General features: G+C 42.2%; 2 protein-coding genes across 6 annotated transcripts; one reads left to right on the forward strand and one right to left on the reverse strand.

Annotated features, from left to right (window-relative positions):
- Window positions 1–1,796: 1,796 nt before the first annotated feature.
- On the reverse strand, window positions 1,797–8,980 carry spata18 (spermatogenesis associated 18). Of its 3 annotated transcripts, none has more exons than XM_035523936.1 (12): window positions 8,852–8,980; window positions 7,913–8,018; window positions 7,063–7,178; window positions 6,728–6,846; window positions 6,456–6,551; window positions 5,310–5,435; window positions 4,953–5,184; window positions 4,401–4,559; window positions 3,841–4,016; window positions 3,534–3,657; window positions 2,853–2,924; window positions 1,797–2,539 (listed from the first exon to the last, which is right to left on the reverse strand). In XM_035523936.1, the coding sequence occupies exons 1-12, from the start codon at window positions 8,936–8,938 to the stop codon at window positions 2,483–2,485; spliced, it is 1,470 nt and encodes a 489-aa protein (XP_035379829.1). In that variant the 5' UTR covers window positions 8,939–8,980; the 3' UTR covers window positions 1,797–2,482. The 3 variants fall into 3 exon arrangements, with proteins under 3 accessions (XP_035379829.1, XP_035379828.1, XP_035379830.1); XM_035523935.1 differs by having other exon boundaries at window positions 4,953–5,187; XM_035523937.1 differs by lacking the exon at window positions 1,797–2,539 and adding an exon at window positions 2,632–2,690 and having other exon boundaries at window positions 4,953–5,187.
- Window positions 8,981–9,796: 816 nt separating this feature from the next.
- On the forward strand, window positions 9,797–15,198 carry sgcb (sarcoglycan, beta (dystrophin-associated glycoprotein)). Of its 3 annotated transcripts, none has more exons than XM_027022631.2 (6): window positions 9,797–10,044; window positions 11,355–11,564; window positions 11,666–11,851; window positions 12,136–12,327; window positions 12,585–12,716; window positions 13,203–15,198. In XM_027022631.2, the coding sequence occupies exons 1-6, from the start codon at window positions 10,030–10,032 to the stop codon at window positions 13,407–13,409; spliced, it is 942 nt and encodes a 313-aa protein (XP_026878432.1). In that variant the 5' UTR covers window positions 9,797–10,029; the 3' UTR covers window positions 13,410–15,198. The 3 variants fall into 3 exon arrangements, with proteins under 3 accessions (XP_026878432.1, XP_026878433.1, XP_026878434.1); XM_027022632.2 differs by having other exon boundaries at window positions 11,358–11,564; XM_027022633.2 differs by lacking the exon at window positions 9,797–10,044 and adding an exon at window positions 10,052–10,186.
- Window positions 15,199–18,552: the final 3,354 nt, after the last annotated feature.

An 18,552-nucleotide genomic window follows, 5' to 3' on the forward strand; every position in this document is an offset into this window, starting at 1 on the left:
GTGAGAGATGTAAGGAACCGCAAGTCAGAGAAACCAAGAAAAGGCTTACTGATCATTTCATTGAAAACTTTCGTACCATCAGAATTAAGAATTCATCATATCCAGTGGCGTTTTAGTACTAATGGACCCTGTGTTCATGATGATTCTGTTTGCAATACCAGTGGTTGCTATGGCAGCGATGACGTGAGAAAGTTTGAGGGAAAAAGAGTTGATCTACACTGGACGTTTAGAGGCCCATGTAATGAATTATAATGAATTATTATTTAATCACGTTATTTTGACATAAACTGGTTTTACCTCCTAGAGCACAGGGCTCACCCAACTGTGCATGCAAAATCCTGTTTCTATGGAAATCTTGTGTACTACACTGAAATGTTTACTCTAGACTTTTCTTTATATAAATCTGCTATGGGAATAAACAGGCTGGAGGTAATATCAAAGGTGGTGTTTTTTCCCCTAAGTTGTAGATGACTACAGATGAAAACGCTTCATAAGCGTTCATATGTAGCTTTGTGGGTTGTGAGTGACCCCTAGTGGACAATGTGAGATATTCTTTTAAGAAATCGCTCAAAAAACTAAATGTAATGAAACTTCATCAGTAAAACGCGCTTCTTTATTGTACCCAAAGACCTTTGTTTGAGAACCCAAATTTAAAATGTCAGTCAATTTGTTATGGAAAGATAAAATAAAGCCACAATCTGCCTAAAACCACTTATTAAGGTTTCCAGGAAAAAGGTTTAACAACGCTCACACACAAGCCGATTGATTTATTAGTTATTAGTTCATAATCTTTTATAAGCGTCATTAACTGTGTTGTTTCGGGAAAAAAAACGTACTACATGAACTTTGCAAAAAAAAAATTTCCACAAAAGAAACAGAAAACAATAAAAACAGAAAAACAATGTTAAGCACCTTAATGACACAAAAACAAAAAGTTTCAAAACTTTTTTTTTAAATGTTCAATTTTCCACATTGCAAATGACGACATCCAAGTCCCTTTGAGAAGAAAACTCAGTACTTTAGCACCAGTAGTAAGAATGACTGAACTGCCAACATAACAGTCTGGCAGAATTATGAACCCACCAAGCACTGCAGAAAACGCAGTAATGCAATAACCACAGACATCTCAGTGCCAAGAGCAAAATCAAATTTCAATTCATCCAATCGCAAGGTTGGATGGATGTCTCATTATGAATGTAATCGAATCACGGCTTAAACTGTCCTATATGTTTATATGTCGGATTGTATTAAAATAACATAATGCAGTTTCTGCTGAAGATATTTCAGTCTTTGAAAGTCGTAAGGAAAGGTCTGTAAACGTCACACTCTACGGCATTACAAATGAAGTATGACTGGTTAAATTCTTTGATCAGAAGAGAGAGGAGGGAAACTTTCTCCTACGTTGGACGTGTTTTTGCACTGGAGGGGCCTATCACTCGAGACCTGAGAAGAGCTCCTGCACAGACCTGTTAGTCGCTACGCTACTGCACACCTCTCTACTGAACACCACTACTGCACACCTCTCTACTGAACACGACTAGTGCACACCTCACTATTGAACACCTCACCACTGCACACACCACTACTGCACACCTCACTACTGAACACACCACTACTGCACACCTCTCTGCTGCACACCTCACTACTGAACACACCACTACTGAACACCTCTCTACTACACACCTCACTACTGCACACCTCACTACTGAACACCACTACTGCACACCTCGCTACTGCACACACCCACTACTGCACACACCTCACTACTGCACACTTCACTACTGAACACCTCTCTACTACACACCTCACTACTGCACACCTCACTACTGAACACCACTACTGCACACCTCGCTACTGCACACACCCACTACTGCACACACCTCACTACTGCACACTTCACTACTGAACACACCACTACTGCACACCTATCTACTGCACATCTCACTACTGCACACCTAGCTCAGATGAACACGGTACGTGAAATACACAGCACCCTCGAAAAACCACATACAGGGATACAGGAGGAATGGAAACATAGCACCTGTAAAGATCTGCCCAGCTCTTTACCACACACACCTTAGTCACCTTAGTCGCAGAGCTCGGAGCAAGGAGAAAAGGTCAACAGGTCACAGGGTTAAAGGATCACAGTCCTCCAGACTCTCCTGACTTATGTAACACATGTCGCTATTCTGATGCCTCTTCATGTAAAGAGAGATGTTTCAAGTACAAAAGAAAAGGTTTGGTAATCTGATGTTAAGGAATATTATGTGCTAAGGCTTGGTAAACTCATGTTAAGGAATATTGTGTTTGTAGATTTTCCAAGATGACAAGGCATTTGTGAAATCGGCTATTCACTCTATACGAGATAAAAGAGACAACAGGAATGATTATTGGTAATAATGATTCTGTTGAAATTACAGAATGTTTTGAAGCATGTTTATGATTCCTGAACAGCCAGGGGGATGAACTTTAAAGCTCAAATTTACAGCCGACCCGTTGAGAGACGTCCAGGGGAAAGGCTCCGACTATGATTGGATATCTGGGAGAGAGAGAGAGAGAGAGAGAGAGAGAGAGAGAGAGAGAGAGAGAGAGAGAGAGAGAGAGAGAGAGAGAGAGAGAGAGAGAGAGAGAGAGAGAGAGAGATATGAAGAGGGCGCTAATTACAGCATGTGTAGTGAACTGGAGTAGTTCTGTACTCACCCTCAGACCAAAGAAAGCATGTGCGAAAAAAATACAAAAGTTAACATTCAAACAAACACACACTTACAAGATTCCTCACAGGCATCAAAGAAGTTTCGAAGCACTTTCAGCTGCGACTGACAGAATCATAGTTGAGTCTCATTGAAACTTACAAGTGTGCGGGTAGGACTTCCTGAACGAGAGCGGACAGGACTGGGGCTTCGGCTTCGGCTACGGCTCCTCCACTAAAGCACAGATAAACACCACAGTGCAGACAAATGCAGGTAAACACTAACAGATAAACACTAACAGCACAGACCAACTCCATCAAATAATAACACACGCAGTAGAGACAAATAATGGTCAACACTAACACACAGCACAGAAAACACCATTAAACGCTAACACCATGCAGATAAACACCATTAAACACTAACATGGTGAAGACAAATACTGTTAAACACTAACACACAGCATAAATAATGTTAAACACTAACACACACATTGCAAACATTGTTAAACCCTAACATAAACCCTAGCACACACATTGCAGACAAATGTTAAACACTAATACACAGCACAATACAAGACAAATACTGTTAATACATTAACACATACAATGCAAACAAACACTTTTAAACACTATCACAAACAGTGAAGACAGACACAGACAAACATTAACACAGCATAGACAGATACTGTTAAAGACTAGCATACAGTGCAGAGAAACACTATTAAACTCTAACAGCACAAACAGTGTTAAACATTGTTAAACACACACAGTACAGGCAAAACACATACATATTGCAGACTGCATAATCACTGTGCATGAGTGTGTTTTTGTGTGTGTGTACCAGTGTTCCTCTCCTGGTGACAGCCTCTCCCTTCACTATGACTGTGTCTCCCTCCATTAGCGCGGGCCACACATGATACGCCACCAGTGGAGCGGTGAACTCTGAGTCATAACTCCGTCTGTACCTGAAACGGCCAAGCCGATGTAAACGAAGCTTCACAACACTCATGCTCCGAGGAATCCACTGTATCCACACGCTTTCACGCAAGGCATTATGTCTGATTGAAATTGGGTTAGGATGTAGGTGTGGTGTTTTGTACTGTGTGTGTGTGTGTGTGTGTGTGGACACAGTCTGTGGGCAGTCTCACTTGGTGTCACTGTAGAGCTCTCCGTCTGTGCTGAAGGCCAGGTCTAACGGAGGCTCCAGCGTCTGCATGCTAAAGGCCGTCCTACACATCTCTCTGATGAAGCTACTGACGAGGACAAAGTCCACCTCCGGAGGGAAGGAGATCCGCGGGTTCACGTTCATGGCGTTAATCACGTCCTGCAAACACACCGCGTTCACGTTCATGGCGTTAATCACGTCCTGCAAACACACCGCGTTCACGTTCATGGCGTTAATCACGTCCTGCAAACACACTGCGTTCGTGTTTGTGCCGTTGATCACATCGTACAAACGGACACGGCACCGCATATCACAGGTCAGTTGTGAGTGACATTTGCGGCACAGTGATGTGAACGTACATACGCACGATATCAGATATGTATCACGGGGTAATTGCAATTTTAAAAAGTTAAATGAGCATAATCGAAAATCAGATCCATACCGATCAGTAGATCACCAGACATCACTCTCTAATTCATCGTACAGTTCTGAGCATGTGTGAAACTCTTAATACGTTTGTGTAGGTCTAGGCAGAGAGCGTACGTTGACACTTGTCTGCACATCGTAGAGGTCGAGGTTCCGGACGATGTAGTCCGCAACAGAGTCCTCCAGGCTCTCAGGGCCAACGTGCGTAGGGGAAAGAGTCTTCCTCACACGCAGCTTAAACTGTCGATAAGCCAGTCTAGCAGCCTGGAAAGACTCCTATTGGACAGATGGGAGTTAGCAGTAAACTTTTATTTTGCATTTGTTTTTGATATATGCAACAACAAAATGTTATAACTAAATTAATTGACTATAGTAAAACCTTTGGATGTGGATAACATACAATCATACAACACATTTATTTGTATGTATATTATCTCCAAATGTTTTAGCATATACTTTATTCATTTTGTTATAACACACCATGATCACATAGTCACATTTGCACAGGACTCAAATAAGAAGGAAAGGTTTGATACAGAGCACCGACGTCGCTCACAGCGCTACAGGAGTCGGCCTAAGCCTTGAGTGTGAGAGGCACTATATAAATGTAAATCATCATCATCATCATCATCATCATCATCATCATAAGCCTTCACAGGTGCGTCGTACCACAGCAGCGATGAACAGGATCCTTTGCACTGTCTCCAGGTCATCGACGTAGCGACGCAGGAGGCTTTGGGCCTCCAGCCTCTCGGTGGCGTACAGCTCAGAGAAGCAGGACAGGAGGCGGGTACGGCGAGCAGAGCTGGTGAGCCGGGCACGCGCGGGAGACTCCGCCCTCACGGGGCTGCTGCCACGGCTACAGTGGGGGACGGGACTGGGAGACCGGCTCCTCATCAGCCTGCTGGGACATCAATGACCTGATCTAAGACGCTCCTGGCGTAGGTGTGGTCGAACAGTGCAGGGTGTGTGTGTGTGTGTGTGTGTGTGTGTGTGTGTGTGTGTGTGTGTGTGTGTGTAACTTACCTTTCCTGTAGTATGGTTTTCTCAGCAGTGAGATAAGTGACCTCATCCCTCAGTAATCGGACCTGCCTGTCATAGTCCTCCATCTTCATCTTATACAGGTTCATCTGCTCATAGGCGTCCTGCAGCCTGCACCAGCACACAGCCCCTTAAACACGCGTCTTAACTCTGGCAAAGGCAACCCTGCTCCACATCATACACCCCTTTACATATACGTCTTAACAGTGGCAAAGGCAACCCTGCTCCACATCATACACCCCTTTACACATACGTCTTAACAGTGGAAAAGGCAACCCTGCTCCACATCATACACCCCTTTACACATACGTCTTAAGAGTGGAAAAGGCAACCCTGCTCCACATCATACACCCCTTTACACATACGTCTTAACAGTGGAAAAGGCAACCCTGCTCCAAATCATACACCCTTTAAACAAGCGTCTTAACAGTGGCAAAGGCAACCCTGCTCCACATCGTATACCCTTTAAACAAGTGTTTTAACTCTGGCAAAGGCAACCCTGCTCCACATCGTACACCCCTTTAAACAAGCGTCTTAACAGTGGAAAAGGCAACCCTGCTCCACATCATACACCCCTTTACACAGGCGTCTTAACTCTGGCAAAGGCAACCCTGCTCCACATCGTGCCCAGACCACTCCGAGAGAGAAAGGGCTTTTAGTTTATGCTTAAAGACAAGAATGAAAAAATCTGCTGTCCACTGCTGGTGATTCATTACTCATTAGTTGTATGCCATCCCTGTAGTTCACATGCCATTTGGCATTCAAATACAAATTAATTTTTATAACACAAGTTGCCACAAAACAGGTTTACAAAAGTCTGAATCCCTTATGAGAAAGTCAGCACAAGGATTGCAAAATCTCCCAACACAAGCATTAACATCAAAACACAGAAAATCTACCAACACAGACATTAATATCTAAATGTGATCAACAGGTGGACCTGTTACTAACACAACAACAAAACAACATTTAGAAAAGAAAGGTTAGCATATGAAGGCTTGTGAAGTCATGACCAAAACACAGTGCTAGCTGACGCGTATGGCTGTCTCCACACCTCCTAGCCTGTGGAACAAGGCCACATCTTCTACGTCTGCTTTTCACTCTCCGTTTAGCGAGTCGTGCGTCACTCACTCAGCTTTCAGATGCAATATCTCATCCTCTGTGGCGAGAAGGATGGTTGCTGACTTGTTTTTGGTGGAATCCAGTTCAAACTTCGCGTCAGCTAACCTGAAAACACATCAAAGGTAAAGGCATAGGAAACGGCACGCAGTCCTACGAGCTAAGAGTGACCGTTATGTCCTGACCGCTGTACAGCTGGCGCCGTGCTTTGCTGTGAGCGCTGTGAAGATGTGCAGCACAGCGGCGCTGTTGGGCCACAGCATGAGCTGAAGGAAGGTACTGACTTCTGTTTGACGGAGTCCAGCTCTAAACGGGTGGAGCACAGCCGATCTTCCATCTTAAACATGTCGCTCTCGTGAGATAATGACAGTTCCTGGAGCTTTCTGTCCTTCTCCACATTGTCCTACTCAACACACACACACACACACACACACACACACACATACATACACACACCCGTGCGCACGCGCACACACAAATGTCAGTATGGCTGAATATCATAACATCTAGTTCTTTACAGTCTCCAAGTTTTAGGATCTTTCTCTTACAAACAGCTCGTAAACAAGTATTCACAATCCTGTATTGGTACTGCATCCTGACACTGAAAACATGAACTGACCTGAATAAGGTTGAGACTGGTGTCTGGGGACACGGAGGTGGTTGCCATGGTGAAGCAGGTACTAAGCCATGGCAGTAGGCGGGATTTAAGGGTGTCCACACCTGCGTAGTGACCACCTGAGACAGACAGGCATTTCAGAAACAGACCACCGAAAGAAAATGTGGCTGCATTTAATTACAAACATTTTACAAAAAGTGGGTAAGATGGATATTCTCTTTCTTTTGTTGTCAGGGATACCACTGATTAAAGAGGGGGGGTAAGATAAAGTTGGGTGCTTGATAAAGTTACATTAAAAGGCTGACATAACACATTCATAACACCTTGCATAAAACTGCACAATGCATTCATAAATTTTAAAATCAACAATCATGAACTATTTGTGTTTACATTAAAGTAGTGGGTCGTTGTGTGACAGCTTCAGAAGAGTGCAAAAAGACCGTTCCATTCAAAAACTTGAATGGGATTAAATACATTTTTTACAAAAAAAGATTCTGACTGAAAATAGTATATTTGTAAAAATAGCTTACTATTTGTGAACTTTTATTCTGAAAAATCTAAATAAACTAACATAGTGCCCAACATTATTATCACGCAAAACATGAACACTTCAGTGAAAGCCAATAAAAAAATGAATGAACACGTTACGAGGTATTTATGAAAGATGCTGTAAATGTATTATGTCACCCTCTTCATGTAATGTTTTATATAATGTTACTGGCCTCTGCATTTCACAGGCGTTTGTAAAGTGAAGGAGGTGCCATTCTGCACAGCTGCTGGGCAGGAGAGTGCAAGATTGGGAACAGGAAGACAGGGTGGGATGGAGAGAAGCAGCGCCTCTCTGGATGTGTACCTTCTTGTGCAGTGAGGCTGAGGATGGTGAACAGCTGACCTTGTACCCTGGAGGTCAGTTCCAGGAGCTCACAACAGCGGTTTAGGTTTTGGTCGCACGAGATCACCTGCAGACATGCATCTGAATTGACCACTGTTGACCAGAGATGTTTTTGGATATTTTTTTTTTTTAACATTTATTATGTTCATAAGTGATTTAGGAGCTACACATTAAACTCCAGCCCAGGCAAGGAAGTGTCACAGAACCATCCCCCCTCATGCACGGAAATCTGCAAATTTAGGTTGTCTTTTATTTCTACAAAACTCATCCTGCAGTAAAGGAGCATTTCACAATGTGGGCTGTTTTATCTTTTGCGTCTGGGAGAATGCGAACAATGGATTCAGTCCTGCACATTCAACTGCGACTCGGGATTTTACAACTCCAGGCCATTCACAAGTTACGAGGCTGCAGGGAGCGTTCACGTTTCATTTCACGCTGTCTTGCCCGGGAATGGCTCCGTCGTTGCCCTGACAACTGGCGTCCATAGTAACCTAACTTCGCAGCCAAATCAATGCAATCAATACAAACATTCCATTGAAAACTTCAGGCGCACGTACCAGTTGCGAATAGTCTATCTTTAGTTGTGTTATTTTACACAGCTCGATAGGTGATAAACTGTAATAATATGAGGCGATTTACTATTATGAATTGCTACATTGTCAATTTAAATAATCTAAAAACAAACAAATAACACACATAAAATAAACAAATAACCCTTCATTGTCACCAAAACACGACGCATCGTGTCAAATAGAAATAGAAACAAATCCCTTCAGAGTTAGATAGCTTTTAAACTACACATGATTGACTAGATCTGGCTACTACGCTTCCACGGTGTGCAGAATAACCATCAGTGGACAGCCACACATTTCGAGCGGTCATGAACAGTGAATAACCTACGTGGTAGTCTTTATCCCAGGCCTCCAGTTTCTGCTGCACAACGCTGCATGACGATGTGTTAGCCAACCTCCGCAGTGTGTCTGCCATTCGTGGAGCAACCGCGGGACTGCTTAACGTGGCCAGTCCGGATTTATAAGGCTTGTAAAGGACCCCCCCCCCCCCCCCCCCCCCACACACACACACACACACACACCCACAGTTCTTGTCCTTGACGTTGGATGCTACGGACGCACTTTAGTTGTAGCAACGGAGTCGATTTGCCCGCCTTCGGGCTCCGTGGAAATGTAGTTTCCCCATTTCCAAGAACCGCCAAGTAATACGTAAATAATAAAACGGAAATCCACTGAAGTTTGGAACGTGTCCGGTCAGCGTGTTTGTGATGTAACAGAACGCCGTAACGTCACACTGCCAGACGACACGCGCGCGGGTGTTGGGTCTCGCGCATGTAGCAGATTTTATTTACCTTCATCCGGAGTGTTGAGTGTGTTGAGGTTATTGAGTGTTGGATAGTTATTGAGTGTGTTGAGGTTAAGTGTATTGAGTGTTGATAATGTTTGAGTGTGTTGAGGTTATTGATTTGCTGTTCTAATTCATATAAAAAAAATCACATTCTACCCCGAAATACTTAGACAATAACCCCTGGTTGTATATTCCTTTAATCACAAAATAACCCCATATGCTAAAATAATACAACTTTTATTATCACATCTTGGTTCGATTTCAGCGTTAAACCTAGTTATAAGATAATATGTTTGTTTAAAGTGAGTTGTTAGCTATTTGCCAGAAAGAAAGAAAGAAAACAGATTTTTTTTTTTTTAAATACAGCCCAAAACGTGTGGGGAAGCAGTGAGCGTTGGAGCCTCCGGTTATCGGTTAACCGGCGGGGACGAGCCGTGCTAAACGTGGGCTTCCCTTTTCTGGAGCGCCCGTTATAACCGCCGTCTCCGCACGGCAGGGACCAGACCATTTTAAGTGTGCTGGGTGAGCTGGTTGACGGTCTGACTTGTTGAGGAATATCCCGATGTGAACCGTCGTTCAGCGTCCTTGTGCGCTTATAGCTTTAACCTCCACCGTCATTTTGACGCTTGAGTTTGCGTGATTGTGTTCATTTTGCGCTTCTCCCCTGGACGTCTAGGTGGTACCTTCCCCCGTCAAAGCGCAGCACAGGGAGCGTCGACATGGCGTCGGAGCAGGTCTGGTTTGGACGTGTAATATCCTAGACTGTTATAGCCAACCTCTGACATAAGTGTAGTTATTAGAAATGCACGTTGTGTGTCGCTGATCTCAGAGATACCTACGCTGTGCACGTGTTCGGTGGACTAGTCTCTCTGTCTGGTATTGCGGCTTTCTGCGTGGTCACACGTTCATGGACAAAACGACTCGTTTGAAGCAGTATTTCCTGTGTTATTTAGTTTCAGCTGGTGGTGGTGAAGCTGTTTCGTCGGTCAAAAAAGACGTGGGCTCTTGATATTATTATTTTTTTAGTTTTGACTCAAACACAGGACCGTGTAGTTTATTTTTAGTCCTGCCGTCGCCCCTTGCTCGCATACGCAGAGCGTGCATTCCTGAGAGAACGCGCCGCCGTGCGTCTAGTGTGGGAATCTCAGTGTATTATTATTATGAACGTGTGTGTGTGTGTGTGTGTGTGGACCTTTTTACCTTTAGTCCTTAGCTAAATAACGTTTATATGTATGTATATATGTATATATATATATATATATATATATATATATATATATATATATAGATATAGATATATATATATATATAGATATAGATATATATATATATATAGATATATATATATATAGATATATATATAGATATAGATATATATATATATATATAGATATATATATAGATAGATAGATACAGTTGATTTGACATTGTTGTTTGGGTGCGTCAGATATTTTAAATATGTTACCTGTGTAGCTGGAAAATGCCAGTTCACGTTATTCACTCGACTTGCCTAACAAAAATAATCAGGCTTTTCATTAAATGAACATCAGGAAAGGGCATACTTGTAAACCATAATAACATTTAATTAGCTTTGTAACGTTCCAATGGCGTTATAACACGTTGATTTTGTAATAACATCAGAAATAAATGCGTATTTTTTCCCCTTTATCTTTAAATACAATCTTATACTTTGAAAAGTTATGGTAATATAAAGTACTTTATTTTGCATAAAATAATTCTTAAATAAAGTACAGACACTAGAATTTATGGAAGTTATAGAGAACAGTATAAGTGAACTTTTTTCTTTGTTTTATTAATGTAATGGAGCTGCATGGATACATTACAGTCCTCAAGTAATGCTGATTATGCAAATATCATGTCACTCTTTTAATCTCAGCACTTTCCAAAATGCATCATTTTAGTTGCAGCACTCTTTACTTGCAGTACTCTACACCAATATCCAGTAAATACGATATAGGAGTTGTTATTATCAGCAGAGTCAAACTTGCCATTTCATACTTACTATGTGCCTCCTTTCCTGGAGGAGAGCTCGAATGGGCCAGCGAAGAAGTCCATGCGTGAGAAGGCCATTGACCGGCGGACCGCCAATAAAGAGCACAACAGCAACTTCAAAGCGGGCTATGTGCCCATAGAGGAGGAGAGACTGCACAAGACAGGCTTGAGGGGTCGCAAGGGCAACATCGCCGTGTGTGTCATCGTCCTCCTCTTCCTGCTGGCGCTCATCAACCTCATCGTGAGTGACGCTGTGCTGCGCCGCCAGTCTGAACCACGGGTACGTATATATCCTAACGCCTCCCCCCCGCCGGGCGCTGTCTCCCTCTGGCTGTGTGGCAGATAACTCTGGTGATATGGACGGTGATCAGGATAGGGCCTAGTGGGTGCGACAGCATGGAGTTCCACGAGACTGGGCTGCTGCGTTTCAAGCAGAAGGCTGATATGGGTGTGGTACATCCCCTGCACAAGAGCACCGTGGGAGGGAGGAAGGACCAGGACCTCGTCATCACCGGCAACAACAACCCGGTGAGTCTGTAGCACGCTCTGTCAATCCTGTAACCTTTATGGCCTCATAATACCAGATTAGAAACATTGCACAATTACATGAGGTGATTATAAACACAGGTTTTAAAATGTAGGTTTAATGCAGTTATGCAGTCTCACAGCTAAATAAAATATTTATTATGGGGTGGTTGATGCCTGTTTTGTTTTGTTTTCCCCCACAAATCTCAGCACAGTGTGTCATTTTGTGTGCATTCGTGCGTATGTTCGTGTGTGTGTGTGTGTTTTTCTGCATGTGTGTACTGTAGGTGGTGTTTCAACAGGGCAACACCAGGCTAAGTGTGGAGAAAGGCAAGACATCTATCACCAGCGACCTGGGCGTGTCCTTCACAGACCCACGCACCCAGACCACCTTCTTCAGCACGGACTTCGACAACCACGAGTTCCACCTGCCCAAACAGGTCAAGGTGCTGAACGTGAAGAAAGCTTCCACAGAAAGGGTGAAGACTGATGCATTTCACTTGGCCCACCCTAACACGAGCGAACAGTGGCCTATCACAGTGGCCTATCACAATCACCACCTTCAGATGGTATCATTTAAGATATAATGTTAATATTAAGAATCCATTGAAAAGTTACTCCATAATGTGATAGTTTCCTCACTGAGTCCAGAACAGTGTCCTTTTTCCCAGAAGTTTTCCTTTAGCTTTAACACTTTCCCAGAAGTTTTCCTTTAGCTTTAACATGCTTTTTGCAGATCACCAGCAATGCATCATCTGACCTCATGATCAAAGTTGACGGTAAGGCCATCGTCCGGGGCAACGAGGGCGTGTTTATCATGGGGAAGACTGTGGAGTTCCGGATGAGCGGAGACATAGAGCTCAAAGCTGTGAGTCTTCATTCCCACAACTGCTTTCCTAAACTCACATTAATCCTGGACTGCAAGACACAGGAGAACCAGCATTGGGATGTAATGCTAGGCCTGTAGTGTAGACGACTTAATCTCTATATATTTATTATATATAATCTCCATGGGCCTATAGCATAATTTCTATAGTCTCTTCTCCTAAAATGGCAGACTATGTAAAAATAGCTTGTGTGCTTTTTATATGTTTGTTTAAGTGTAGATTTAAATACCATTGCATTAAAACTCTTTCTTCACCTTATACTGATGTTTGATTCTAGCATGCTGCAGTATGGTGCTAAAACGACAAAAACCATCGCCGTCCAATTACTTACAGAGTGCAGTCTTGCTCAGAGAACTAGTTTTTATGTAAAACTAGTTCATTTTAGTTTGTGTGCACATGGTATGAAGTAAATCCTGACGCAAGGCCCCGAGCTTGTGGACTAACCCGGGACTTCCCCTTCTGTGCAGGACAACAGCATAGTTCTGAACGGCTCGGTGATGTTCAGTCCGTCCCGCATCCCCAACAACTCGCTGGGCAGCGATCTGTACTTTGACGAAGGCCTGGAGAGATACAAGCTGTGCATGTGTGCCGACGGGACACTGTTCAGAGTGCAGGTCAAATACCACAACATGGGCTGCCAGACCTCGGACAACCCCTGTGGAGCGGCGCACTGATCTATGGGGAATACCACTGTAAATGTGCACACACACAAACACACACGTCACAGATAAAAGCTAACCTATATGGAGGTAACTCAAGGGATAGTTGTGTACGTCAATGTGCTCACATTCACTTTTTTTGTTTTTTGTTTTTTTTGTTCTGTCCGTGGTCAAAATGTCGTAAAAGTGTAAGTCACACCTGCTCGCAGACCTTTCTGCCTTATGATGCGTGTAAATCACTCGCACGTGTCGATCTTGCTGTCTCTCAGACTCCCACATACACTCACATACATCAATTTTATAATCACATATAACTAATCAAACGCACTACAGAAACACTCATCTTTTGATTTTTATTCTAGAATAATTTAGCCAAAGAGCTGCCTGTAATTTATCACTAGGTTCCCTAGATGTGGTACATAATTATAATTTTTTAAATGAAGGATAATGAAGTTCTGTTCGATGTTTTTCTAAGTGGCACTATTAAAGCGGTCATTGCGGACCCTTGCAGAGCGATACATTATAAACACACATAAAATCCACAGTTTCTTCAGAACACACTGTGTCATCAAACTGGAATTACCTCTGCCATGTTCTTGAATTAAATCCATCCAGCGGTGAGGTGTGGCAGTATTTTCTGTTATCCAGCCACTTCCTGACAAATATGGTCTGTGTCACCAGCCCAGGACACTGGGCTTGGTGAACTGGAATCCAGACAGCACAAGGGACTATAACCCCCCTATAATATCCATACCATTTACTGAGTTTTTATATAGTCATAGACTCTACATGGCAAAATGTGTGGAGGCAAGACTTTAAAAAGAAAGCTTTAGTTTGTTTGTTATTTTACTCTTGAGATGTGTTTTTTTTTTTCTCACTGATTGGAAAAGTTCTTTCAATAGAAAGTCCTCCATGATCGAAGACCTGCAGGCTCTGGGGTCCTCACCACCTTGCTCTGCCTGTCTAAACATTTCTCATCAGGTTTTGAAGTATTTTTTCTGTTGCATTTTAAAGGTCTGTGTACTCCTCACTGTGGAGAGTCACTACGTTCATACTTTTGGCCTGTAGTGTAGATGTCCTTTTGGCCTGTAGTTTAGTAGTTCTTTGGCAGCTGTACGTTTGAGTTCTCCTATATGTCATTTAGAACAACATTTCAGTTCAATTTCACAAGGAGAAATTTAACAGCCTGTAATGTATTAGCAATATGGGGACATACTGTCTTTTACAATATGCAAAAATGAAAACGTTGAAGCTGTTATGTGTGAAATTCTATTTAAAATATATTGTTAACACTATAATATTTTTTCAAATAGTGCTGTGTGATTGTTTTTGTTTCGTGCATCTCTGGCCATGTTACTATACATCATAACATCTCACCACTGCCAGGGCTTCATGTTATTTACAGCTGTTACTTTTAGCCATAAACACTGAACTGGGATAAGAGTAGACAAACATCTCCACCCTATACCACTTGCAAAGGTCTGTCACCCCACAGATCCCAAGTCATTTGCCAGTGGCGATTGATACTGATGTGTTACATATTTATCTAAACTGTCCGGCATTGTAAGTGCCCAGATAAATATACTTTTTCAGAGTGCCATATGATTTTCAATGTGTATTACATATAGGCTGCTAAAATCAGCCATAGATGGAATTGGGTTAAATGATGTTATTTTTATCAGCTGATATTATATGAGCGTGTGTTGTGATTTAAATAATATCTTTTGATAAGATGAAAATAGAAGGTGTTTGATATGTTTGATTTGCCTGTTCTGTTCTGTGCAATATAACACATTAATTTGGGTCTCTGTGTTCCTGACTAGTATTTATTTGAATTCTGCTGCTTCCTTTTGTGGATGGCCATGTTGCAGCTCCTGTTTTGGTCACTAACTTTATCACGTTTGATTTGTCATTTCTTTAGCCGCATTATCGCCGTATTAGATTCATCCCTTTGGAACGAAAGAAAATTAACACATTTTTCAGTACAGTGTCTCATTTAAAAAATGAATACATAAATAAATGTCAGATTCATTTTAAACAGAATGTGTAGCTCTTGACTGTTGACATTTTCTAAACAGCCTGCGCCCACCCAGCTACCAGCACCCATAGTAAAAGCACACACTTACCCAAAACAGGTAGTTTGTGCGTGTGTTTATAATGCTTTACATAAACGTTCATACACCATTTTATTACTGTGACTAATATTTAATAGTTCATTCCAGTGGATGGGTGTGTTTCTGATGAAGTGGAGGTGAGTGTACGAAACTATTTTAGAAGCACCTTTGATCATTTTTAAATGGTCATCTTCCTTGCTTTTTTCATGAAAATGCTTAGGAAGAGTTCAATCTGAGTAAGATATTAACTTTGACTTGTGAATGTGAATAGCTTGCCATAAACAATTTCTTGTGTGTGTGTGTGTGTGTCTGAGCTGCAGCGATACAGTTCAGACTTTGATCTTAGGTGGGTTTGAGTAAAAACCGAAGCATTTCGCTCTCACTGTTACTGTTTTGAGGACCGTCTCTGAGCCAGTATCAAGTATCGTGTGATTAGCTCTGAAGTGGACACCTGAGAACTCTGAGACGCAAGTACACATTTTCATGCCGTGATTTCTGAAAGGAAAAGGTCAGATTTTTTTAATCTAAGTGAGTTATTTATGGGTGTTCATTACTGCTGAAAGTGTACGACTGTATGCATGTAATCACATTTGCCATGTTTATGTTGTAATGATCCAGGATTACTATAACAAAAGTAAAAGACAAAAACCATGTACTCCATTTTCTAAAAAAAAAAACAAAAAACAAAAAAACACCTTGATTTAAAGTAGATTTAATCTAGTCTGTAGTTTGTTGGTGTAATGTACAGAATTTCCATAGATCCTTAAAATTTCTCAGACTAGGTATCACATGCTGTCACTTTTGTTAGTAAAGCATCACACCATGGAATATTTATCTTTATGGATAGGGGCCAAATTTCTTCCCAGAATATTTAGATGTATTGAATTATCTGGTTTTTTTTTTTTACCATTAACATTGTCATAATGACCTGCCTGATTGTCCAGTGTTTCTATATTGTTAATTAGACATCCACTGTTTGTGTCTTTGTGTAACGCAGGGCTGGCTGTGATGTTAGTGTCCATCTTACTGTCCTGCTGTGTAGTCCTGCTTCTCCGCCTGTGTGGGACTAACACAGTCGTGCCTAGCCCCGCTTGTCCAGTGTCCTGTCTATGTCAAGAGACTCCTTTTCTCAACTGTTCCTCATCTGGCCTATCCAAAGCCCCCTCGCTGATCCCTACAACTGCAACTTCACTGGACCTATCCCATAACGCTCTCCATTCTCTGCTTCCTCTCGGTTCTGGCCGTGCACGTTTGAGAGGACTACAGCATTTATGGGTTGGGAATAATGCACTGGAAAGGCTGTCGTTGTGTTTGGGTAAAGGTGCGGAGGGCACTAAGACCCTGGGAAGAAGAGAAGGGCACTGTGTGCCCTGGGCACCTGATCTTCAGCTGCTGTCTGCTGAGAGAAACCAGCTAAAATGTCTACCAAGAGGTGAGAAATTCATTTACACACACACACACACACACACACAGAGCTGACTCTTCTGCGGATGTCATTTGTGACCTCATACGCTCCAGAAAAACAATGCCACAATGGAATTAGAGTGACATGTCATCTTAAACTACATCTTAACCACCACACAGCACATCTTTCTCACAGACAGTACTGAAAAATAAACTCCAGCAGGAAAAAAAAAACAAAACAACAACATTCCATAAAAATTCCTTTTCATTCTCAGTCTCACCTTGACTTTCATTATGAGGCCATAAGCAGCAGTAATCCCATCCTGCTTCTCCAGTCCAGTTCAGTAAAAATGACGATAACAAGAGCGGATCGTACATGTGCATTAAAACACCCTTGGCATAGGTGTGTCTGTTTCAGCCATTTCAGATCAGATCTTTAAATTCCAATCTGTAGTAAATCGCCACTCAGCCTGGTAACCAGTAAACCTTTGTCCTGTAATACTACATACATTTCTGAATCACCAGTGTCCTTTGACCTGTCTGATGTCCCAAACGTGGTGTGAAAGGGCTTGACACAGGCACGCCAGTACCTCATTAAGGGTTGTAAAAGATGACGTGTTCAGAGGACATATTTCCATGGTGATCACAGTTATTACGATCGGACTGTACTGACTGCTCCTTAAATGGGTGTTAACATGGGCTCCTACTGATTATGAAATTATACTCCATGGATGGTGTCTGAAGTTCCATTGTTTGCTTGCTTGTTAGGCATTAAAAGATCATTTTCCACTTCAGAGGTGAACATTTTTCAAGATTTAAATATGGCTTTAATAGGATATAGAGAATTTGGTATTTGAAGTCCTGCTGGAGCCATTCTCCCAGGTCCACATCACCAGGGAAACAACCTCCCTCTCTGCTCCTGTCTCTCCACTGTGAGGAAATATCCAAATTGCTTTAATTACCTGGGGGTTCACCTGGATCTCCTCTCAATCCCACGGACGATCAGTCCTGCCACCTGTTGGCGCACTAGGATATAACTGTGGTTATAATTGTGCAGTTTGCATTCTAATGCCCCTGTTTTGCTCACATTCCCAGTGTGCTGCTGCTTAGTGGGATATCTGCTGTCGTGTGACCAGAAGGCCACTGCTAGCACTTTCCTCTTAGCATTACGGAGGTTCACTGAGAGTTCTGTGACTGACTTTTTAACTACCTAAACTTATATGTTGACACAACTCAGTACATTATTTTTATCTGTGACATTTTCATTTAAATTATATTCCATTAAAAAAACATTGATGCTTGGCAGTTTTGAAGAAAATGTTGCAGTGTGTAAGTCATATCCTAATGTGGTTATGGCACAATTTGATAAAGCCATTTTATGCCTGTTTACAGTTTTGCTATATATAGGGCTTTATGTCACAGATACGGTAGCTAAATCAATTTTCCCATACAGCCAGTATCTAGGCTAGTATTTGCTCTAGGACATGCCAGCCTTTATTTTCTGCAAAGGTCTCATTGTTTTTAAGTGTCTCCGTTGAGATGCTGTGTTCTTTCACGGTACTGTTACTTATTGTCAAAGAGTCCTGGTTTGTCTCCATCCCTGTTGGCCTGGCCAAGATTAGCGTTCCTGACCCAGTGTC

The sequence above is a fragment of the Electrophorus electricus genome, chromosome 3 (assembly GCF_013358815.1).
Source record: "Electrophorus electricus isolate fEleEle1 chromosome 3, fEleEle1.pri, whole genome shotgun sequence".
In the NCBI taxonomy this organism is placed as follows: Eukaryota; Metazoa; Chordata; class Actinopteri; order Gymnotiformes; family Gymnotidae; genus Electrophorus; species Electrophorus electricus.

Bases quoted from the DNA above. Each gene is read 5' to 3' on its own strand.
- spata18 (XM_035523935.1), bottom strand. From the start codon at position 8,938: ATGGCAGACACACTGCGGAGGTTGGCTAACACATCGTCATGCAGCGTT. The intron at 8,019-8,851 runs GTAGGTTATTCA...GCATGTCTGCAG, and splicing joins CCTGGGATAAAGACTACCAC to GTGATCTCGTGCGACCAAAA. The intron at 3,658-3,840 runs GTGAGACTGCCC...TGGCCGTTTCAG, and splicing joins GAGCTCTACAGTGACACCAA to GTACAGACGGAGTTATGACT.
- sgcb (XM_027022631.2), top strand. The intron at 11,852-12,135 runs GTGAGTCTGTAG...TGTGTACTGTAG, and splicing joins TCACCGGCAACAACAACCCG to GTGGTGTTTCAACAGGGCAA. The intron at 12,717-13,202 runs GTGAGTCTTCAT...CCTTCTGTGCAG, and splicing joins GAGACATAGAGCTCAAAGCT to GACAACAGCATAGTTCTGAA.